The 21,665-nt window shown below is 45.8% G+C and overlaps 1 protein-coding gene across 17 annotated transcripts in view; it reads left to right on the forward strand.

Moving 5' to 3' along the window:
• PPFIBP1 (PPFIA binding protein 1) overlaps nucleotides 1–21,665 on the forward strand; it is a 102,638-nt gene that overhangs the window by 52,543 nt on the left and 28,430 nt on the right. For 14 of the 17 annotated variants that reach the window (XM_042050813.1, XM_042050817.1, XM_042050816.1 and 11 more), the window contains 5 exons: nucleotides 2,709–2,869; nucleotides 4,724–4,929; nucleotides 15,673–15,759; nucleotides 16,956–17,069; nucleotides 17,614–17,745. In XM_042050813.1, coding sequence (XP_041906747.1) covers nucleotides 2,806–2,869; nucleotides 4,724–4,929; nucleotides 15,673–15,759; nucleotides 16,956–17,069; nucleotides 17,614–17,745 — 603 coding nt within the window. In that variant the 5' untranslated portion in view covers nucleotides 2,709–2,805. Of the gene's footprint in view, nucleotides 1–2,708; nucleotides 2,870–4,723; nucleotides 4,930–10,263; nucleotides 10,546–15,672; nucleotides 15,760–16,955; nucleotides 17,070–17,613; nucleotides 17,746–21,665 lie in introns of those variants that run through there. The other 3 variants (XM_042050823.1, XM_042050826.1, XM_042050827.1) reach the window with 3 other exon arrangements.

Raw genomic sequence — 21,665 nt, forward strand, 5'->3', positions numbered from 1 at the left:
GGTCTTGCTTCAGTAAGTTTTATCTTAAAATTTCTCCCTGCTGCTCTCATCAGCACAGCTCCTTTGAGAGTAGCAGTGGAGGAAGCTCTGTGCAAACCTGCGTGTCTTTCCTTGGAGGCAGAGCCAGGTAACCTGGATGCTGTTGGTAGCACTGTCTGCTCCTATCAGCAGACCTGTCTTAGGGATTTCTGACAACCACGGACAAGCCCCTTGTTTAGGGAAAGCAAGGAGTGCTTTTTGGAAACATGAGGGGTGGTTGTGCCTGGATGAAGCCCAAGGATGGTGATTTTTCTGTGCCTATGAGCCATGGCTATATTGCACAAGTACAAATTAGCAGTTCCTTGTACCCATTTCATGCATTTCCTAGCCAGAAGGTGAGAATCAAGGGGTGCACTGTAAACAAATGTGGTTAGGGAGCACTCTGCTCCTTTGTGTATTTTTAGCCTACATAGACTTTTCCTACCAGCCTCCAGTACTGTGTTTAATGCTTGATCGTGAGCTGCACTGAGCTCGCTGATGGTGAGGTGGGAGGGCACCACTGGAGGTCTCCAGCCCAGCCCCTGCCCAAAGCAGGGATGCCCAGGACAGGCTGTGCCATGTAGGGTCCAGTTGGGCTGTGAGTAGCTCCAAGGTTGGTGACCCCAAAAGGGCAATCCTTTCTATTGCTTGCCGTCCTCATAGCAAAAAAGCTTTTAAAAATGATTTCTTTTTATTTAGGCATTTTTTTCTCCCCCTTTTTTAATTCTAAAGTGAACTTCCCTGTGTTTTTATGTGTGCCCAATGCCTCTTGCCATGTCACTGGGCACCACTGAGAAGAGCCTGGCTCTGTCTTCTTTACTTGCCCCGTGAGGTGTTTATGTGCTTTGAAAAGCTCATGTGCACTTCTGATTCCCAAACATTGATTGGCTGCTGTGGGTTTGTGGTTGCTTTGTGCTGTTGGTCTTTTTCCACTTAGAGCTGTGAGGAATCAGTGTTTTGCCTGGGGCTACAGAAGCCCCGGGCTTTCTCGTGTGTTCTTTGCCCTTTGAGGGAAATCCACAGCAGATTGTTCACACTCTGCCTTCATAGATACCCATATTTGAGCAGGACCTGATATCAGAGCCAGGAAATCTTAAGCAGAAAAAAAAAAGGAGACTGTCTTCAGTGTTGTCCAAGTGAATGTGTATGCAAAAGCTGCATTATCTGCTCATTTTTATCAGATGTGAAGGCACCAAACCAATTGTCTTGTAGTGTCTGCATATTCTGGCAGGTCTTATACTGATTGAAGCTGAATATTTGTGTTGTGTTTAAAACTGCGGTCTTTCTCCTTGAAGGCTGAAAGTCTTCAGTTATGATGCTACTGCATTTTTTAAGATTTGCAGCATCTTCACTTACAGGTATTTTGACTGTTTAAAGTTCTCTTGGTTTTTCTGACTCCGATAACCATGTAATAAAACCAGGCATTTGCCAAAAGCGCAGCAGTCTTTGTGCTGTCGTTAAGAGGTTACCTTAGGGTTTGGACCTACTTCATAAATAAAACTGTTGTTGTGGAAGATGAAATGTTTATTGGCATTTAAAGGATAACATTTCAGCAAAGCTGGCTGGCAGCCTCCAATAAGAGCTACTTCCCGGTGAGGTCAGACCAATAAGGTGACTCGTAGGAGGGAAAAATCAGTTTATAATGGGGATTTTTGTTTAGGTTTGTTTTTTAGTAGAGTCTCTTCCAGGACTTATGCCAGAGATACTGTGAACTACTTTCTTAAGTGGTCTTGTCGGGGCAAATGTCAGCAGTGGTGCAGCCTAATACAAAACCCAAATGGCAGGGTATGCAAAGGTTAAAGCGAGTTTTCCTTCCTGGTGTTTGTTTAGTTCTGTTCCCTAGCTGTATTTATAACAGAGGCAGTCTCATGTGTATTAGATTAAAGCCAAGGCAATCTGGGCTGTGTAGGTGGTTTGTGTGTCCACTGTGCTGGGCTGGAGGGATTGGGAATGCCTCTGACCCCTGCAGCTCCACTTCAGCCAAGTTCCTAAGCACCTGCTTAAATTAACTTGTAGCCTATCAGGATTTCTGGTCTGCTAGTTCACCTATGGGCAGCATGTTGGGCAGGCTTACTTTTCCAGCCTGGTGGAAATACTCCTTTGGGAACCACTTCTGGTTTGTAGAAGTTTGAAAGTGAGATCAGATTGCATTGTTACCATGTGAATCTGCTAAACTCAGAGCAGGGATAGTCCGTGCATGCACACTACATCCAGTGAGTTGTGGGCATCTGAGAGATCCTGCCTGTAGGCAGAAAGTTCCATGCCTGAAACTTCTGGATTGTCAGACATCCAAAATCTCAGACAAGTGAGTCAGACTTCTCTTCTTCTATTTCTTGGGGAGAAAATTACAGCAGACACGCACATGGTTTATTGCTGAATTGCAGCTCCCTTTAAGTGGTAGAAGGCCTATGTCTTCCCTGTGAGCTTCCTGGAAGTGCCATGTGGGATTTCTGAGGTGTTCTGTGGGATGCCCTGTCAGTAGCATGGACCTGTGGGCAGAGCAGGCCATGGGCCACTAGAAACTGGGTCATCAGGCTGGTGCTTTGATTCCTCAATCCCAGTCCATGCCTGGTGGTGAGCACCTCTGAGTTTTGTTGTGGCCAGCAAATGGCCCCAGTCTTCTTGCTGATCTGACAACAGTGATGCCTGAATTCAGAGAACACACAGTGAAATTAAATTCTCTTTTGCAGATTAAATTGCAGAATTGAGACTCTGGACCAACTCACACCGTCAGCGTTTTACTGCTCCTTATGGTGTAGCTGGTGATTGTTCCTGAGAAGAGAGAAGATGATGAGTGATGCAAGTGACATGCTCGCTGCAGCCCTGGAGCAGATGGATGGCATTATAGCAGGTAAACACCTGGGGCAGGGGTTTATTTTGCTTTTTGGGTCCTCCTTTCTCGCACTGGGAGGACAGAGTTCCAGGCGGAGAAGGGAGTATGCTGAGAATTGCTTTTGGTGCCTTCCATTATAGCTTAGAGTTAACAAATAACCATAGTGGAGGGATTGCACAGACTCTCACAGGCTCCATGGATTGGGTTTTCTCCTGCCCTCTCTCAGAGGGCTGATGGAAGTGGCTGAGTGGTGCAGTTCAGCTTCTGCATGGAGCGCCAGGAGAGTCAAGGACAATAGTGGCTACTCTGAACTTCCCTCAACTTGGAAGAGTTATAACATGAATTTTCTTTTCTTTTCTTTTTTTTTTCTTTTCAAAATTGGAATGCTTTGGGTCCAAACACTTGGTTTGGAGCTGCCTTGAACATCTGGATTTTTTATAAGTACCTGTAAATTGTAAATTGCCCAGGGAGAGGCATCACAAAGAATACAACCTCTGCTTTTAAGCAGAGGCTAGTAAGTTAGAAAATAATGTAAATACCCAACACACAGGAGGGAAAGAGCAAGAAGTCAATAGTCAAAAACACCCTTGCAAGTATAGCAACACAGTTATAAAGTTTTTAGTAGTTCCACTTAAACAATTTTCCTTAGAGAAATATACAGTGTGTGCTTTGTTTGAACAATGACTCTTCTCTGCTTAAAGATATTAAGGACACATAGCAGGAACACATGTAAAGGGGATTCAGTTTGATCATGATGATCTCTAAAAATACATGTAAGCTGTGACTTCAGTAATTTCCATAAGTAGACACTGGTATTTGGATCCGATCATGTATTTGTGTTTCCAAGAGCCCAAGCTGGTTATGGCAGGATGAGGTTTAATATAAAAACAAAATGCGATGTTGGAAGATTTAAATCACCACAGACTTCATTTACCCCTGTCTGTGAATGGATCTATAAAGGAATATAACAAAGGGATATCAGCTCCTGTGCTGTTGAGGTTATTTTTCTCTTTATTGTTTTCAGTGGGAATTTAGCAGAATACTTGGATTTTTGTGGCTTTCCAGATGGGGTGAATGAAAGTTCATGGAAGTGCATATATGGCATACCCTTATGGTTTCTAAAAGTTGACAGCACAAATGAAGGTCTGTCATGAGCACATCTCATTGTGCCAAGGTATTACAGAATTAAGGTCAAAAATCAGTGTACTGGAATTACAGTTGGAATTAGCTAGGTTGACTTAAATCAACCTTAATCCTAAATTGATAGTTTCCTTTCTTAATATATAGCAACTTCTAATGTAGGTCAAATATGCATCCTGTGAGTTTATGCAAATGAGAGATTTTTCTCTTTATTAACATGCAAATGTCAGTGCTACCGTGTCAAATTGCTGGGTTTAAAATTTATTCCCTTGCAGAAGCGATTTGGTCTTTTAATTTATCTTCATCTTTTTCTTTATTATTTTAAAAAATTTCTGGTACCTTGGAGCAGCATAACATATTCCTGCATGGAAAACTCAGGGCATGCTTTTCTCTGGACACCATCACTGGAATGTGACTTGGATCATTCAGTGCCTGCAGGGTGACTCAGGGCCTTGGCAGAGGATGTTCCATCCCTGGCAGCACCTTCTGCCTTGGGAATTCATCCCGGGGAGCAGAAGCCCAGCCCACGCCTCGACCCCATGGGCAGGTTGTGGCATTCCCATTCCCTGTGGACCAGCCCACCTCCTCCCTGCTGGAGCTTCCCTCCCCGAGCACCAGCGCTGAGTCTGGCTGGGATAAATCCTGCCAGCAACAACCCTTGCCCTTTCCCAACCTCGGGGTACGCCCGACCCACAGCCCGTGCCTCACCCCATGCGGTTTTGCTCCCTGCAGGTTCCAAGGCACTGGAATACTCCAATGGCATCTTTGACTGCCAGTCCCCCACCTCCCCCTTCATGGGGGGCCTGCGGGCACTGCACCTCGTGGAGGACTTGCGGGGCCTGCTGGAGATGATGGAAGCGGACGAGAGGGAGGGGCTGCGCTGCCAGGTCCCGGACTCCACGGCGGAGGCTCTCATCGAATGGCTCCAAAGTCAAATGGTACAGTCTCACCTTGTTTTACCTGCACCAGGCTCATTTTGGATGTTGGCTAGACTGACTCCGTTTTACACAGCTATTTATAAAGCTTGGATTGGGTATCAGGGAAGAGATTTTGGTTTGGAGATACTGCTGTGGAGTCTTGGAAAGGCTGTTGCTCAAATGCCTCGTGCAGTGGGTTGGCCTCTGCTGTCTTTGATGTACCACTGTGCCTCAATCTAGGGAGCAAACAATACTTGGTAACTGCAGTTTCATCTCAGAAAAAGATGGGCAGAGACTTTCTTTTAAGAATCAGATGCTTAGGTGGGGGGAAAATAGTTGGTTTGAATACTTTTCAGTAAAAAGTGGTTTTGGCAGCGTTTTTTCTATGGGGACCACTGTTACTGCTGAGCTTCCTTACCTGATTTATAACATAAATGAGTGGTGTAAGCTCTGCATCCCTTTAATCTGGATACCAAACCAAACTTTTATTTTCTGTGTTTGAGAATTGGCCAGTTTTTGTCACCTTACTTTAAAAATACACAGAAATATAAATGACAAGGCAATTCTTTCCCCAAGACTTGGTTTTCCCAAAAAATCAGTTATATGAGTGTAGGTTACCCAAAGACTGCCCTGGGAAATAAAATGTTGTACTCACCAAAAGGTGAGTTAAAACAGCATCATTTTTGAAGGAGCTGCTGATTTTGCCTCCAGGTGCCCTGTGACTGGTGAGTTCCAAGCAGGGCCAAGGAAGAGTCCTTGTGCATATGGTGTGTGGCGGGGTAGTGTGGTGGAGGTCCAGGTATGTGCAGGTTTTGGGGAAGCTCCAGCAGTGAAATTCAAGACTTGCTCCCAGAGGCCAAGCTTTGGGTTTTAAGCCAGCCTTGCAGCAGCTGTCACAGCGACAGCGGCGGGTGGGCACTTCTGCATATTCTGTCAAATCCATCCTGCAACCATGGCCAGGTCCTGCTGTCTCACACACTGGGTGTTGGCCAGGGTGACACCGTGCTGCTGAAATTGGGGTGCCAGCCCTGGTGAAGGCCGGGGCTGCTGCAGGGCTGTGGTGGCTCTGTGTTCCATGTGCCCCGTGTGCTGCTGCCGTTGGGACAGATGGCCACCATCGCCTGCTCCCTTCCCAGGATGGGCACTGCATCCCCTGGGAAGGACTCAATCTCCCTGGAGCCATGGCTGATCTTGCAGAAAGTGTTCTTATCTCGACGAATGGATTTGTCTCAGTGCTCAGTTGCAGCCCAGAGGACTGCTGTGTGCAGGGCCGTGTTTGCTGTGGCTGGCGCTGGGCAGCCCTTTGTGCCATCTGCTGTCGTGGGGGCTGAGCACAGCAATGCAGGGACAGATGGGCATCTTGGACTTGCTACTGTAGCCCTTGCAGAAAGATCTGAAGGGAGAGCCTTCTTTTTTCCTTTTTCTTAATCTTTGCTTTGAACTACTCATTTGGAAATGCCTGAAACTTAATGAAGCATGTGGGAGCTCTCCCACTGCCTCCAGTGGGATTTGGATCTCGCCCCCACTGTCAAAGTGTGGCAGCCAACGCTGAGATCAGGAGGAGGAGACAGGAGTGACATTGAAGTCAGATCTTTAAAACAGGCAGAGTTCCTGCTAACATCAGCATTCCCTGCCTGTGTAACATACAGCCGTGAACATCGCTGTAACTACTCACTGCTCTCTGGACATAACAGGTTTCATGCAACTATGGCCTTTATAAACAAAAAAAATATGCCAAGTAAACAGTCTTGGAAACTGCACTCTCCCATGGTGTTCACAGTCATCTGTAGTCCATGTTTAGTGGTGCTGATCCCCTGCAGGTTGTTGTGGAGTAAAGGGGCCCAGCAGCATGGCTGAGGCTGCAGTGCCTGCTCAGATGCATGAGGTAGAGACCAGTCATTGCCCCTTATGATGGCAAATGTGTGATTTAGGGGTACCTGGCTGGCGGGGTCTGGAGTGGGGTCCTTCAGACGTGCACGCTGTGGATCACCTAATGGCAGTGAGGCAGCAGTGGGTTTTTATTGCATCCATGGGCTCAGTGGGAGAGGAGGGGCTGTGTTGTGCCGTTCGGTTTAGCGCCTCCCAACCACTGGAAAAGATGTGCAGGGGTTGTGAGTACCAAAGATTGCAGAAAATAGCTACTCCACCTATGCCTCAATTACTCCTTGTTCTGCTTCAAATTACTCCCCTGTACCCTCTGTCATCCTTGAAGCCCCTCGTAGGAAAGACTTAACATTCCATTTAGAGTGTGCTACAGCCACGGGATTTGCAGGTGTCACCAGTGTCACCAGTCCCTGTCTGAGCAGGGAGGTGTCACATTAAGTGCCTGGATGATTTGCAGGAAGGTTTTTTGCAACTTTGCCCCTCCTTGCAGGGGAGGGGCATACACCTTCTTTGTTTGAAACTGGTTTAATCCTCTTGTGTGTGAAGTTGGGTCCAGCAGGATGCTGGATCTGGTGTGTGACATCCCATGCGGGGCTGTAAGGAAGCCTCTTGTGTCTCAGAGGAAAACAAAAATAGTGTTTGCTGCTGCCAGACAGTGTGTCACAGGAGAAAAATCCTCCCCTGGCTCCTGCAGCCAAACCACTGGTGCCCACATTGGGAAAAGGGGATGACAGCAGTCTCCCAAAGTTTCTGTAAAATAGGGCAGAGCATTCAGTCCTGCCATGCCAGAATGGGCTGCCACACGTCCTTGATCCTCTTCCTTTCTGCTCCTCTCAGTGGGTCTGTGCAAGCACTCAAAAAGGGCCAGTGGGTTAAAACACCTCGTGCTGCTTTTTGTTTTTTTAACGGGTGGGTGCCAGATGGCCGCGTGACACCAGAGCGCACGTACGGTGCCCGGACATCTGGCACAGCTCTTCCAAGAGAATCCATCGTGTGGTCCCCATGGGGAGCTGGGAAAACTTGTACATGCAGCTCTGCTGCACAAGGAAGTCAATTTAACTATAACATGTCATTGCAGCTCAAAGCTGATCTCTGCTGCTGAAACCCTGCTCATGTCTCCTTGTGCAAATGGAGGGCAGGTGAATGTCATGGGTGAAATTACAAATGAGGACAATTGTTCCAAGTCTGGAAAAGGACTGAGACCTTTCTGAGCTCAAACATGTTTGGATTCCGTGCTTTCACTGGGAACCAGGCCTGAAATCCATAACCAGGTCAGAACTATTCCAAAGTTCTGGAGTTTTTTCGGAATACTCTTGATCAGCAGAGATGTTTAGTGTATTCCAGTGTGTGCCTTAATAAAGCATGTGCTGTACTCTGTGAAAATGGAGCTTCTGGCTTCGGTACAGGCAGTCTGTGAGTAATCTCTAACATCAGCACCGGTAGCAAAACCATTTTAAATGAAACTCCACATTTTGCAAGACCAAGGCATCCCCGTTGTGTCCAGCTGGAAGCTGATAGATCCGTGTCTTGAAGAGTAGTTCTCGTAAACCTTGCTCCCAGCCATGAGCACTGCTCCAATTTTTCTTCAGTTGAAACAAACAAGAGACAGTTTTCCTTCTGGTTATTACTTTTCTTGAAAATGGTTGGGAGTTTTTTTGCATTTTTTTAAAAATACATCTTATGCAACAACTTTCCCAGAAAAAAGAAACCAACTGTGTCTTGTTAAAAAGAGGAGTGAAGGGTAGGAGTGGGTGGACAGTGCCTTCCCACACCTCAGAGCCATTTTCCCCATGCTCCTGATCTGAACTTGTGTATATGGGTCCTGGTGTGTGCCTTCTCCTCTTTAAAGGGTGTGCCCCTGAAGTGAAAAATCCAGGATAATACAATATTTTTTCTTTAAAACCCTCAGCAAGTGCAGCTGTGGCTTTGGCTTTGGAAGTGACTTTCCCTCCATAAGTGAATTTCTGAAACTGACTTTCAGATCAAGCAAAACTTTATGGCCTCCAAAGGTTTCTTGAATCATATAGAAAAATAGAATCATTAAGGTTGGAAAAGACCTTTAAGATCATCATCAGGTCCAACCACAGAACATTTTCAGCTCATCTGAGAATGATGGTTGAGCTGTGATATCCATAGTGGCTTGTGCAATCCAGTGTGTTGCTGCTGTCTCACAGACCAGCTTCAGATTTTGACATTTTTTCTTTAAGTTGGTTCTTCCAGAGAGTAGCTGGGAGTAAAGAGCGTTAATATGAGGGGATATTAGCGTTCAGAGAGAAATTTTCCTTGCTGGATAGACATAGCTTGTAATCTTACAGAGATATATGCTGACCTATTTGGACAAGAGCGTGATTCCCAAGTGGGGGAAGCGGTTTGGTTAACCAGAAATCATCTCTTATTCATGGGAAAAAAAAAAATCTTGTCTTCAAACCCAAGTTTGTTGTTTGATTATCCTGGTGTGGGTGTACAGTGCAGTCATTTGATTCAGCTTCTGCTTATGTTGAGTTTAGGTATCAAAAGGTCCTATGCTAATGTGTGGCACCAGGGTGTTACCACCAAGCAGTTTGAGATCTCTCCTCAAGTTGCAATGTGAAAGGAGTCTTGTGATACCGTGTCAGCCTGTCATCATCCACTCCCTGCTGGCAATGCTTTTGTCCCTGAGAGATCCGCCTCCCAAAGTTCTGGAAACACAGGACCCTGCTTCTTGCTAAAGGTGATCATCCAGATTGCTGTGTTTTTAACACTGGGAGATAATACGGGCTTGTTTATGGTACGCCTTGGCGTGGCATCCTCATGTATCTGGGATGAGTTCTTTGGCAGTAAGAACAACCCATCAAAAATCCCCATTCTCAATGCAAAATGAATCAGTTTGGCTTTAAAAGCCCAGCTTCTGCTCATCCTTTGCTCTCATGATGTCTCCTGGGTTATTCAGCATTCATGGTTTTGAGATTTTTCTCTATCAGTAGTAGTTGTAGATAATCACAGGACTCTCGGAGCTGGGCTCTGTGGTCAAAAATACTAAGAATTTGTCATGCTACTGCTGGTAGTGGGTCAATTAAAACTTGAACCCGAGGACAGAGGTTGGTTGTTAATGTTGCTTGTTGCATCATTCTGAAGTATGACGTAAACTTGGGACAAGCCACTTGAGAGACCTGGGACAGCTGAGTCAACTTTTTCTTCCATTTTCTCTTGGTGTCTGCAAGTGAATTAATTACTTGTGTTCCTGCAGCTTTTACAATTAATAGGAAAGACCCTCCTGTTTACTTTGTGGTCAGGTGAAGGGGTGGGAGTTGCTTTTTTCTCCTGTGTTGTTGGGTCAGATGCTTTCTGGGAGGGTCCAGAGGAGGGGGCTGCGCTAGTGACAAGAGGGAGGGTGGAGATGCCCGGGCGCCACCTGTGTGGGGCTGTCCTTGCTCCCGGTCAGGTTTATGCTGCTCTGCACCTCCCTGCCTGCAATCCTTCTCCTGTGTGTGCTGGGTTGGAGGAGTTTCTTGCCGGGCTTTGATGTGTTAATTCCCCAGAGCTGCTTGCTCCGCCTGAGGAGCGCTGCTGCTCCACGGGCTCCGCTTCCCACATCTCCCACTCTGCTCGCCTCCATCCTGGCTGGGTGAGGGGACCTGCTGTCACTTAACCTCGGCTCAGAGGAGCCCGGAGCACTCAGCCTCGGCTTCTGGCATCCGTGAATGCATGAAAATAGTCATGACCAGCATGGAGTATAGCTGGGACATTCACGGGCACTGCGTCTGGCTAAATAAGGTAAGGAGATCTCTGCTTGTGCTGGCTCCTGCGTTTCTCCCAGTGACAAGCCATAGCTGGGCAACGCTGGGAACGAGCCTCTCATCCTTCTCTTGTACCAGGCACCAGCTGGGCTGCTGTTAGGAAACGGAATATTGTGGAAAGGTTGCATCTTCCCTGTTCAGCAGCGTGTTATTTATGATTACAAAATGCTTCAGGTAAATGCCTCAGAGTGAAGGGCTGTGTTCAGCTGCTTTTTTTTCAGAATTCACTTTTATTGTAGTGAAGCCTTTAAAATACAATGTGGGGGCTTGGAGTGGGTTTGTGGTTGGGTTTTTTTTTCCCCCTTCTCATTCTGTGAGGAGGAAGTAACCTGTAAACTTTAGGAAAAGCTTAGCAGCAGGTCTGCTGCTGGAGTGTGTGGAGCAGGCTGCAAATATTCCGAGCAGGGAAGCGGGAAATGCAGGAGAGGCTGGTTTGGGAGGGCAGAGGGGAGCTGCCACACAAACTGGTTACACACCAGCTCAGACAGTATGACCAGTAGGAATTTGGAATGGGATCGATGCTGACAGAGGGTAAAGCTGTCATGGGTCTGTATCACAGGTGGTGGATACTTGGCTTGGGAAACCCGGAGGCTCTGCCCAAAGCACACCAAATGATGCTGAGGTAGCTGAGGCTGGAGGAACCCTCTTGCAAGGGACTCTAAAGCTGAGGGAACAAGCAGAACAGCAGCAGCTTTGTTTAACTGAGCATAGGTAATGTGTATTGTAATGATCTGAACCACGTAATCATGTTGATGAGCTCTAATTTAACTCCAGATGGTCAGGAAAGAGGTGTTGGGAAAGGCTCACTTGCCCAACTGTTGACTTGACTGTGGTGGTCAAAACAGTCAGTGTTTCCCTGCTGTACAGGGAGATGATGCTGTGGAGTGGCAGCTCCTTCTATACAAACCAAACTGCACATACAGCAAGAGCAGTGTGATTTGTGCTGCTTATTTCATCTCCAAAGCAGAAGAGAAAATGAAGGAAAATGAGGGTATCAGCTGTGGTAGGCTAAAAATGAGGTTTATTTTTGAAAGGAGAATTCAGCAACTGAGAGGAAACAGATTTTTTAAATAATTTTTTTTTATTATTAGGAGGTTTAAACCAGCAGCTGTTAGAAACTTTCCTGCTGTTTGGAGTGCTAACTCACTTCCAGGGAAAAGGGATTAAAGACTGAAGGCAGGCAAGCTGTGAAAGTTTGGTGATGCATCTACTTACTACAGGAATAATTCCCTCCAGAGCAGCATGGATTTTTACACTTAGATGATTGCAGACAAAGCTATACACATGTGTTTAACAGATTAGCTGTGGATTGATCTTGCAGAGTTTATAAGTGCACTGGGTCTGATCTTACAAGGCGTTTTAAGTAAATGCTTGACCTCAAACTTTTGTGAAGCCTCAGTGGCATTGTGACAGTTGTTCTTTTGTTTTTAGGATTAAAATCGGTGTTGGAAAATCTGCACTCTCTTCCCATAGAGCGTTTCGCAATTAATCCCTAAAATTGAAAACACATATAAAATCTAATTAATTGAAGATAGATTTTAAGTTGCTGATGAAAAGGGCCTTCATTGGAAAATGGAAAGCCTTTCTTTCACAGCTAGTAAAATACGTTAATCCTTTATTGGCTTAAATCATACAAATTTGATCCAGAACTACCAAGTGCTCTTAATATGCTTGCAGTTGTTGTTCAGTCAAGTATTTGCTTTTCTTTTTTGCTCCTCTATTTGTTTTATTTCTTTCCTTTTCCCCCCAAAGAGCAGCTGTTGCTCTGCAGGGTGAGTAGTTGTTGGGCTCAGTCTCAGGGGAGGTTGCAGGTTCCCAGGGGGAGAGATGCTCCTGAGGAACACACCGAGTGTTGCTCACCCAGGTTTTGCACACGCCAGGTCTGCTGGCATTTTTCAGACCTCCCTGCAGCCCATTCCTTCCCGTTGGGGCTCCCTCCACCCTGGATCCTGATGCACTGCTTTCCTTAATCCGGTGTTTGAGCATATTCCCTCTCCATTTCTCTCTCTTCAGTGCTGCCCACTACCATCATTGCTCTGTTCTTTTCATATGTTTCACCTCCCCTCTTCCTTCGTCATCTCTCTGGGAAGAATATCATGCCCAGAATGAACTTTTTACCTTTGAAGACAGTCCAGAGCAAAGATCTGGGAAGGTGGTGTGTGTCCAGTGCCTGCACATCCTGCGTCTCTGCACCACTGTAAGCAGTGCTTAGGCTGCTGCTCTTGGAAATAGCTGCCATGGTCTTTCTCTATCATCCATTCTCCAACTATCATCATTTTTTCCACTGAAACCAAAGTCAGGGGCTTTCTTGCCTTTTTGTGCCTCAAATTAAGAGTCCGTCCCAGGTATTATACAGAAGTTACAACACTTCAGGCAAAAAAGTAAACAATTCTTGTGTTGCACACAGAATTTTCTGGGTTTGGTGGGCTACAGGAGGTCTGGTTTTATGCAGATTTTAGAAAATATTTCTGGCAATAGCCAGAAAAGAGATCTTTGCACCCCAGTACACACAGCTTGCAAAACTAAGACATCTCTGCAAGGTTTCTCCCAAAGAATAGATGGACTGCCCTAAGTGTTTGACAGGATGAGAGGAAATGGCCTCAGGTTGTGCCAGGGGTGGGATTAGGTCAGATATTATGAAAACTTTCTTTCCTAAAGGGGTTATTAAACATTGGAACAGGCTGTCTAGGGATGTGGTGGAGTCACCCTCCCTGGAGGGATTTAGAAATGTGTGGATATGGCACTTGAGGACATGGTTTAGTGATGAACATGGTGGTGGTGCTGAGTTGATGGTTGGGCTTGATGATTTTAGAGGTGTTTTCCAACCTTAACCAGTCTGTGATTCTGTTTGCACTAATTTTTGTTTTGTGGGAGAGCAGGCTTTGCCCTTGTCCTGTCTGGGGTTCCCATCACCTCTTTGTGATGGCAGTGTGCAGCTGCAGCCTGAGCTCTCCCTCTCTAAATGCTCCTATTTTAAAGCCAAGGCTGACGTGCTGAGCCAAGCGCATTTTTCCTGAGAAATGTGAACGGAGTTTAACAACAAAGGTGCCTTGGCAAGATGCTGGGCACAATGACTAACGTTCTGCTTTCACACCTCGTTGGTTTTCACAGCATCCTAAAGACATTTTCATCGTGCTGTGAGACCAAGACTTCCCTCCCCACATTTTCTTCCTGCAGTCTTTGGTTTTAGTTAATTTGTGTCTGGTTTCGCTGACCGGAGCTATCAGGAGGGTCAGTGGTTCGGGTGTTGATGAGGTGGCCAGGAGGCAGGGAGTGGAGTCTGTGCTTTGGCAAGGAATTCCATGTTAGCCCCAGCAGCATGGAGGGCTGTCTTTGCAGCTCTGGTGCCTGTAGTGAGGGATGGATACCACTTTCCTACATCAGACACATGCACTGGATTGATAAATGTGTTGTATATTACAAAATACGGATGCTGTTCTTATGGAGGCTGAGAAAGTGCTTGAGATGTGCTGGAGGACTTAAAGGACAAGGGAGCTGCAGAGCAGCAAAAGTAGACAAAACCCTCAGTTCTGTTTTGACATACAACTCAGGTCACAAAATCTGAGGCATAATCCAGTAGTTGAACTGCTAAAAGGTTTATTTCATTTTGAATTCTTTCACCTAAATTAAAGTGTTACAAAATGGAAGATCTCACTAATCTTGAGTGGCATGAGCTAAATTCTGGTAGAGGTCAAGGGGAAGATATGGCAAACTCAGAAGTTTAGAAGAATTTTGCCCTGGGGCTTAGTGTCTGGTGGTCAGGGGCTCAGTGCTGTGCTGCTAAATAGTTCAGGTACAGGGTTGTAATTCAGATCATTGTGATGAGGTACTGGTACAAATTACGGGAGAGCATCCTTTCTTAGTCTGCTGGAGCAAATTTCGGGGGAGATACTATGGTCACCAAGTGAAATTTAATGCTTGGGAGACACTTCTGGTACTGTAGTACCAGAAGTAGTTTTGTCTACTGCCAGGACACAGCTTGATTTTGAGAGCACTGAGGTGAGGTCAAACACTTTTACCTCCTCCTGTTTGCTTTAGGTTGGATCTTTAAGTGATGCTGGAGGGAGTTTTATTCTTTCAGGCTCAAACAAGGCAGCTTCTCCCACCACCCAAGGTCAGACATGTAACTTAGAAAAGGAGTTTTAGCCAGGAGTTTTCCTGAAGTATGCTCTGTAATAAGGGGAGATTCAAAGCAGGAGCTGGAGCCTTGGAGCTCCTGAGTGGTGGTGGCCTCTCAAGGCAGGGTTGTGCTGCAGGCTCACAGGGGCACGAGGATCAGTCACCCAGTTTCTTTTCATCACACATTCAGGAGGAAATCAGGCCCCCTCAACCTTGTTGGGTGTCTCTGCTGAGCACCCTGGATTTCAGAGCAGCTTCTCAGACTCCTCTAAGCGATTTATGCCATGATTGGAACAAGACTTGCTTTTCTGAGCCGAGATCTGATTGTGGCATGGATCACGAAGTGCTTTGAGACAGCTTTGAATATGGATAGAATAAAATCCTTCCTGCTGCTCAAGAGCATTGAGGTTATTATGAGGAAAGTTGCTGATTCCTCTGAACTCTCTGATAGCATTAACATGTATTCTTGTTTCTCTTTAGCCTCAGGCAGCTTTACAAAGAGATGTATTTAGAGTGCAGACGTTCACCCATGCCCAGTAAAATGTGCCTGATGTTAAAGGATGTCTCTGACTGTGTGTATGACTTGCATGAGGCATAATACACGTTTTGTAGATTGTATGTTTGGCTTTTTTCACTTGCTGAATGTCTCAGGGTATTTGTCTCTTTGCAAGTATGGCTTAGTGTTGTATAGCAATGAGTCCAAGTTTTGTTAGCAAAATGCTGAATGCACAGTAAGTGAATTTTGCAGAACTGGGTCACCAGAAGGTTCTTCCTTTCTCATCTTTAAGCCCCTGAACAATCCTCTCCTGAATGGTGGTCGTGTGTCCTTTGTTGACAGTTTGATTTGTAACCCTTAGGGGGCTGGAGAATACATTGAATCTGTTCTTAAACAGTGAAGACTGAAAATGCTCATTAAGGGTGTTGATAACGTTTCATGACACTGTGGTACAATAGCTGACTATGCAATATTTGTTGTCTTTTCCAGACTAATGGGCACATATCTGGGAATGGAGATGTTTATCAAGAAAGGCTGGCTCGTCTGGAAAATGATAAGGAATCTCTTGTTCTGCAAGTGAGTTGTCACCCAAATTATTTTTTTCTACTCTTGCATTCACAAGACTTTCTGATAGTATGTGATAAGACCTCTGAGAATTTGTTTGCAGTTGTGATGTGTTGGACAGTGTTCAGAAGACTTGCTGGTACCTGAGAATTAACCCACATTAGGGAGAGGTGTGAATTTAGATTGCAGGGAAAATCTAAAGGCCCTTCTGTCTGTGTATCTCTTCTCTTTGAATTTTGTTAGCGGAGCAGGTCTGTTGAGCAGCCACCTACTTACATCCATGTGTATCCTTAAGATCACCATTTCCCAGAACCATTCACAGGATGTCTGCATCAGGACACAGTTGTCCTGTCCTTAGGAAAGGTGACAAAAGCTGCAGGACTGGCCAGCGGGCAGAAGGAGACAAGCGGCTCCCTGGCAGTCCTGCTCATGTGCTGCTGGGCTGGACGGGGTCGGCCCTGGCTGTTCTGGCAGCTGGTTTCCTCTTGCTGTTGGAGCTGGGAATACCTGGCGCCCCTTGCACTGCACAGGGGGCATTCTGTATGTGGAGCCAGCCTAGGGGCTGTGACAGCACTGAGCTCTGCTTCAGGCAGCTCACCCTCCTCCCCAGCAGTACTGCAGGAAGAGCCTGTTGACAACGAAAAAATGCATTCAGAAAAGGCAGAATGGGAATCTGTCTGCAGTCTCAAAGGTGTTGTCTTGGTCTTGCCCAGCCTCTGGCTGTGTGTTTTAACCACCTTTGCTTTTGTTGTTCTGAAAAGGGGAAAGTGCTTGTTATGGTACACTGTGTGCAATCACTTGGGAAGGAGAATAAGTTACAAGCAGCGAGGTTTATGTGGTGGTTAAGGTAGGAGCTAATGGGTTGAGTTAATGTATTGTCACAGCAAAGGCATAATAATTGGTAGTAAAATGCAGCAGCAACCCCTTGTGAAAACTTCCAGGCAGGAGGGGAGCTGCAGAATTGCAATGTATCTGCCAGAAGTTTGGCTGAAATTCTGGTGTGAGGGGAGAGCTTTCCCTTCTCTCCTGTTTCCTTTGCCAAGTGTTGTGTCCACTGCAGAGCTCTGCTCCTTCTCCTCCTCCTCCCTGCACAGTCCCAGCTAATCTTTGGCCTGAGCAGCACTGTTGCTCACCTACAGTTCTTCAGCTGACACATATGGCACAGGGGCAAGGCGCTAAACGTGCATCCCTTTTTCCCTGCTGTCCAGGTAAGTGTGCTTACGGACCAGGTGGAGGCCCAAGGAGAAAAGATCCGGGATCTGGAGTTCTGCCTGGAGGAGCACAGGGAGAAGCTGAATGCCACGGAGGAGATGCTGCAGCAGGTATTTCACAGCTCCACGTCTGTCTTGCTGTCTTGTCTTCCTTCTGTCTTAAACTTTGGTGAGAGCAGTGCCCTTCCAGGTGTTGCAGCCCTTGATGTCTCTTCACTAAGGGGTAATTTTCTACCGTATTGGCTTTAAAGCCTTTGTACGTAGTAATGTCAGTGCTGCTTTATGCTGCAGGAATCCCGTTCTGCTCTCCTTTGAGTCCTTCCCCACTGAACTTCAAAGAGCCTTAGATTAAAGCCTCTGGCAGGATGGGTGGATTCCCCTCACAGCTCCATGCTGCCCAGAGCAACTGTGATGACAGACAGGCTTTTTTCTCATCCTGGCAGCCAGCCCGAGATAGTGCCCCTGTGATCCCAGATGCATCCTAGGTGCCTGGAATCTGTCAGGTGGATAATAGCTGTGTCTCAGGGCTTCAGATAGTGCAAGGAAAAGGGTGATGCTATTCCCCGTGAAGGAGACCTTTAGCTGTCAAAATAAATCACTGATTTCTTCCCCTTGGGTAAATAATTCCATTCTCTTCCTCTTTATCTTGAATCAGGAGCTTTTAAGCAGAACAACCCTTGAAACTCAGAAACTGGATCTTATGGCAGAGATTTCCACTCTGAAATTAAAGCTTACATCTGTAGAGAAGGATAGATTGGACTATGAGGACAGGTTCAGAGACACAGAGGTGAGTAAACCCCAACAGAATAAATTGTGAAAGCTGTGTGTGTCTTCACATTACCTGAACATTTTTTGGGATTTTTTTTTGTCGGGCAAGAAGGGGACTCCTCTTTAAGATTAGAACACGTGCCTTTTAAAGCAGAAAGTATCCTCTTTGTTAAACTCTGGTTTTACAAAGGAAGATTTCCAAAGGCAGTTTTTGATTCTGGCTGCCAGGTCTCGGGAGGGATGGATTTAGGTTGGAGTTAAATAAAATCATGAACATACTGCATTCTCCTGACCCCACATGAAACTGTCACCTTCTGAGTAAGGCATGTCTGAGGCAAGTGTTTCAGCCCAGTGCAGGTGCAAAAAGCATCCGTGTGCAGAGACACAGCACCGTAAAAGACAGAACTTTTGGAGCTGGTAACAGAGAATGAGGTGACTTGGTGTGGGGCTGTTGTGAAGCCTGACTTCAGAGCACAGCCTTCAGGGAGCCCAGGACCAGAGGCCAGGGGGGAACACTGCCAGGCAGAGCTGCCATCATCCCTGGCAGTGCTCTCCCGAGGCATTTCCCTCTGTGCTGTAGGTCTGTGTAGATGAACCTTGATCATGTTGGAAGCCAGAAAGCCTCAAAGCAGGTGGGCAAACCCAGGAAACCCCAAGTATCAGCTGAGCTGTGCTGACAGGATGATAGAGCCCCTATGAGAAATACCTTGGAGTCTGCCTATGAAGCAGAACAAAATTTCCAGTTCTGGATTTGTAAATGAGCTGAAATGTCAGGTGTTTGTATGATTGTGGATGTTCCAGATGTCATTTCCTAGAAGGAAAGAAGCCATATTGCCATGACAGGAAACAAAATTGCCCTTTCTACTTCTGTTAGTGGTTTCCCAACTCCTCAGTTTCCAGTGAAGCACCATTCCTCACTTGTATTGCAAGCACAGGAACAAAAGTCAGTCTTCCTTTTGAATTGCTCTTTGGGCCTGTCTGAAGTAATCGGCAGACCCAAAGAAGTCCACAGGTTGAAAACTAATGACTTGGATCATTTTCAGATTTGAAAGTGATTCTTTAGGTAGTGACAGTAGTGTTTATTCCCTCAGTGCTGCACATTTCCTTGGGTGCTGCCAAGCTGTGGGATGGACTCATGTTGCTTCCTGTTACTTTTCCCTCTAGTTTGGTAACAGGTGTTATGTGAAGGATCACAGCACGGCCTTCAAGGCAGCTGATTTTGCAGTGCAGACGAGCTCTGTGCTTGGCATTGCTGCAGAAATTGGCAGGGGAAGGGGTGGAGGGAATCACTGGAGGTCTCCTGCATCCGTGGGAGGTGTGTGAAAGAGCTGGCTGCTCTCACAGCTCCCCTGGGACTCTGCCCACACGGAGCTCGGCTCTTTCATGAATTACAGCACACAGCAGGCAGGTCTCTGTGGACTGACACTCCAAGCAGCCCAAATGAGGGATAAACGAGCTGGCACCAGCAGTAAATGGCCTTGGGGAGGCAAGGTTTGGTCCAGACGAGCACAGGGAGCAAGTGCTCTCCGACCTGGGTTCTATTGTATCTTCATTTGCAAACACCCTGTGGTTTCTTGTGCTTTCCAGAACTGGTAGCAAAAGTGATTGGGCTTTGGGATTTGCTTCCTCCATTTCTATCCTTATATTTACTGAATACTGTAGAGTTCTCCTGGACTCCTCCTTTCTTTGTTTCCCCCTGAACTGCAGTCTCTCCATAACTTCATAGCAGAGCTCAGCATACCAAGAAGGTGCACATGGAGCTACCAGAAAAATGGTTCTGGTGTGGGGAGTACACCACAAACTGCAAATCTATAACCTCTGTGCAAGAGGCTTATCTGCTATGAAGACCATTCTATTTGCAATACTTTGAAATACACTAAATGCCTTTGATAAAAATAATCTAAATTATATTTTAAAAGTAGTTACTGTAATTAGCGACTATATGGATTTATATCATGCGTATTTATGCCAGAACTAATGAACTACTACTAAAATGTTTCTCCCTCCATTTGAAATGCAGAATGATGTAGTTTAGTGTGATATATATTATTATATTGTTTCTTCTTTATTTCGACACTTTATAGCTGTAAAAATGCTTAGGCTTAAACCCTGGAAGGGATAGTATATCTTGATTTCCATTTGGTTCAGTGAAAATATGAATGTCTAATTAGTTGTAAGGGTCTCAGCCCTTACAAAATTTCTAAGAGATATTTTGGAGGCAGTACTTATTCAGAAGTGCACAGTATTTTATTCAGTGTTGATCTAATTATATTACTGTTTATCAATTACTTTAGAAGAGCTGAGTATTTAAATGAATGTTTTAAATATTTGACCCTAAAACACGTTATGACTCGAAATGGAAAAAGATTCCTATCCAAACAAGGAAAGAAAAAGTGTGAATATTGCTTCTGGTTTCATTTAGGGAAAAGAAAGGGAAAAGAAAAAAACTGATGTCTGACAACTTGTGGAGCTACTGTCTCCTACAGAATTACCATTCTGATTCAATCCTTCATATTATCCATTTGTTACTTATGTCTGTCGCTGCAACTTCCCATTCCAGCTTGGTTGGTTACTCATATTCCCCATTCTCTGTCTAAACAGATGCCTCACTAGATCTTTGTGCTCTAGGATTTGCTGTCTAGATGTTCACAAACACACAGCTTTTTCAAAGCTAATTGTGTACTTAATAGAGATTTGTAATTGTTCTGTTCTTTGAATCATTCCAGTATTTCCACTTTCTCAGCAGACACCAGCATTATTTTCCTTGAGGAACACGGGTGGTCTGAGTTGGGCTGAGTTTATGTAAGAAAATACCCTGCAAGGGAGTTTATTTAGGGAGGAGTCCGTAGCCAGACAGGGCCTTTGAAGCAGCAGCCAGAGGGTAAAACTGGCTCGCTCACAGGGAATTCTTTGTGATTTATCCACCACCACCTCCAATCTGGTTGCAAGATTGCTCTGTTTTCTGTGTCACACTGAGCATTTTAAAAGTCACGTGGTTCAAGTGACAAATATGTGGACAACAGCCTCAGCAGTGGTACTCAGAGTACCACACAGCAAATTTTGACTTTGGATCATGCTGCAGGAGAGAAAAGCCCCAAACAAATCAATTGTCGAGGAATTTCAGGTGTACCTGAATTAGAAGGTCATAGATTAGAAGTAGTAATTACTAAAAGCATTAAAATGTTCTGTATTTTCACTTTCCTCGTAGTTCTGATAATTGAACTTGGATCTTTCTGAAGAAATACAGATGCTGCTCTGTTAGCATCAGGTTCATTAAGCACAAAATAATAACCAGAGGCTTGTAAGCTTAGCAAGTGTGGTGTGGGGCTGGAAGGCAGGTGTTACCAGGGACCCATGAATACCCTCTAAATGTCAGCTACTGACTTGTTAATTTATAAATATAAATCTCTATTAATTTTATTATTAGCTCTGAAAAATTGTGCTTAGAGCTGTTAGCTCAACGTACCACACTGCTTGACATGGATTGGGTTTGCCTCAGATGTAGGAAGGAAAGCAAACACAAGGATCATACAAGTGCCTTATTTGAGGGTGGGGAAGCCCTGGCACAGGTTGCCCAGAGAAGCTGTGGCTGCCCCATCCCTGGCAGTGTCCAAGGCCAGGTTGGATGGGGCTCTGAGCAAGCTGGGATAGTGGAAGGTGTCCCTGCCCATGGCAGGGGGTGGAACTAGATGGGCTTTAAGGCCCCTCCCAACCCAAACCATTCTCTGACCTAGAGGATGAGGAGGCTTGGAGAAAGAGTGCCTTGCACCTTGGTGCACCAGTCAAACTCAGGGTTTGTTTGACCAAGGGGGCTGGGGGCGCTCAGGTCTGACCCCCAAACCTGGCAGGATCCATCGGTATGGCCAGGAGGTCGAGCTGGTCTCCTGAAGAGCTCAGATGTGAGTTGGTGATGGCTCCGAGTTTCTTCCAAGTCAGGCT

Source organism: Corvus kubaryi, unplaced genomic scaffold (assembly GCF_017639235.1).
Source record: "Corvus kubaryi isolate FWS band 111438036 unplaced genomic scaffold, C.kubaryi_AGA036_p1.0 74, whole genome shotgun sequence".
Classification (NCBI taxonomy): Eukaryota; Metazoa; Chordata; class Aves; order Passeriformes; family Corvidae; genus Corvus; species Corvus kubaryi.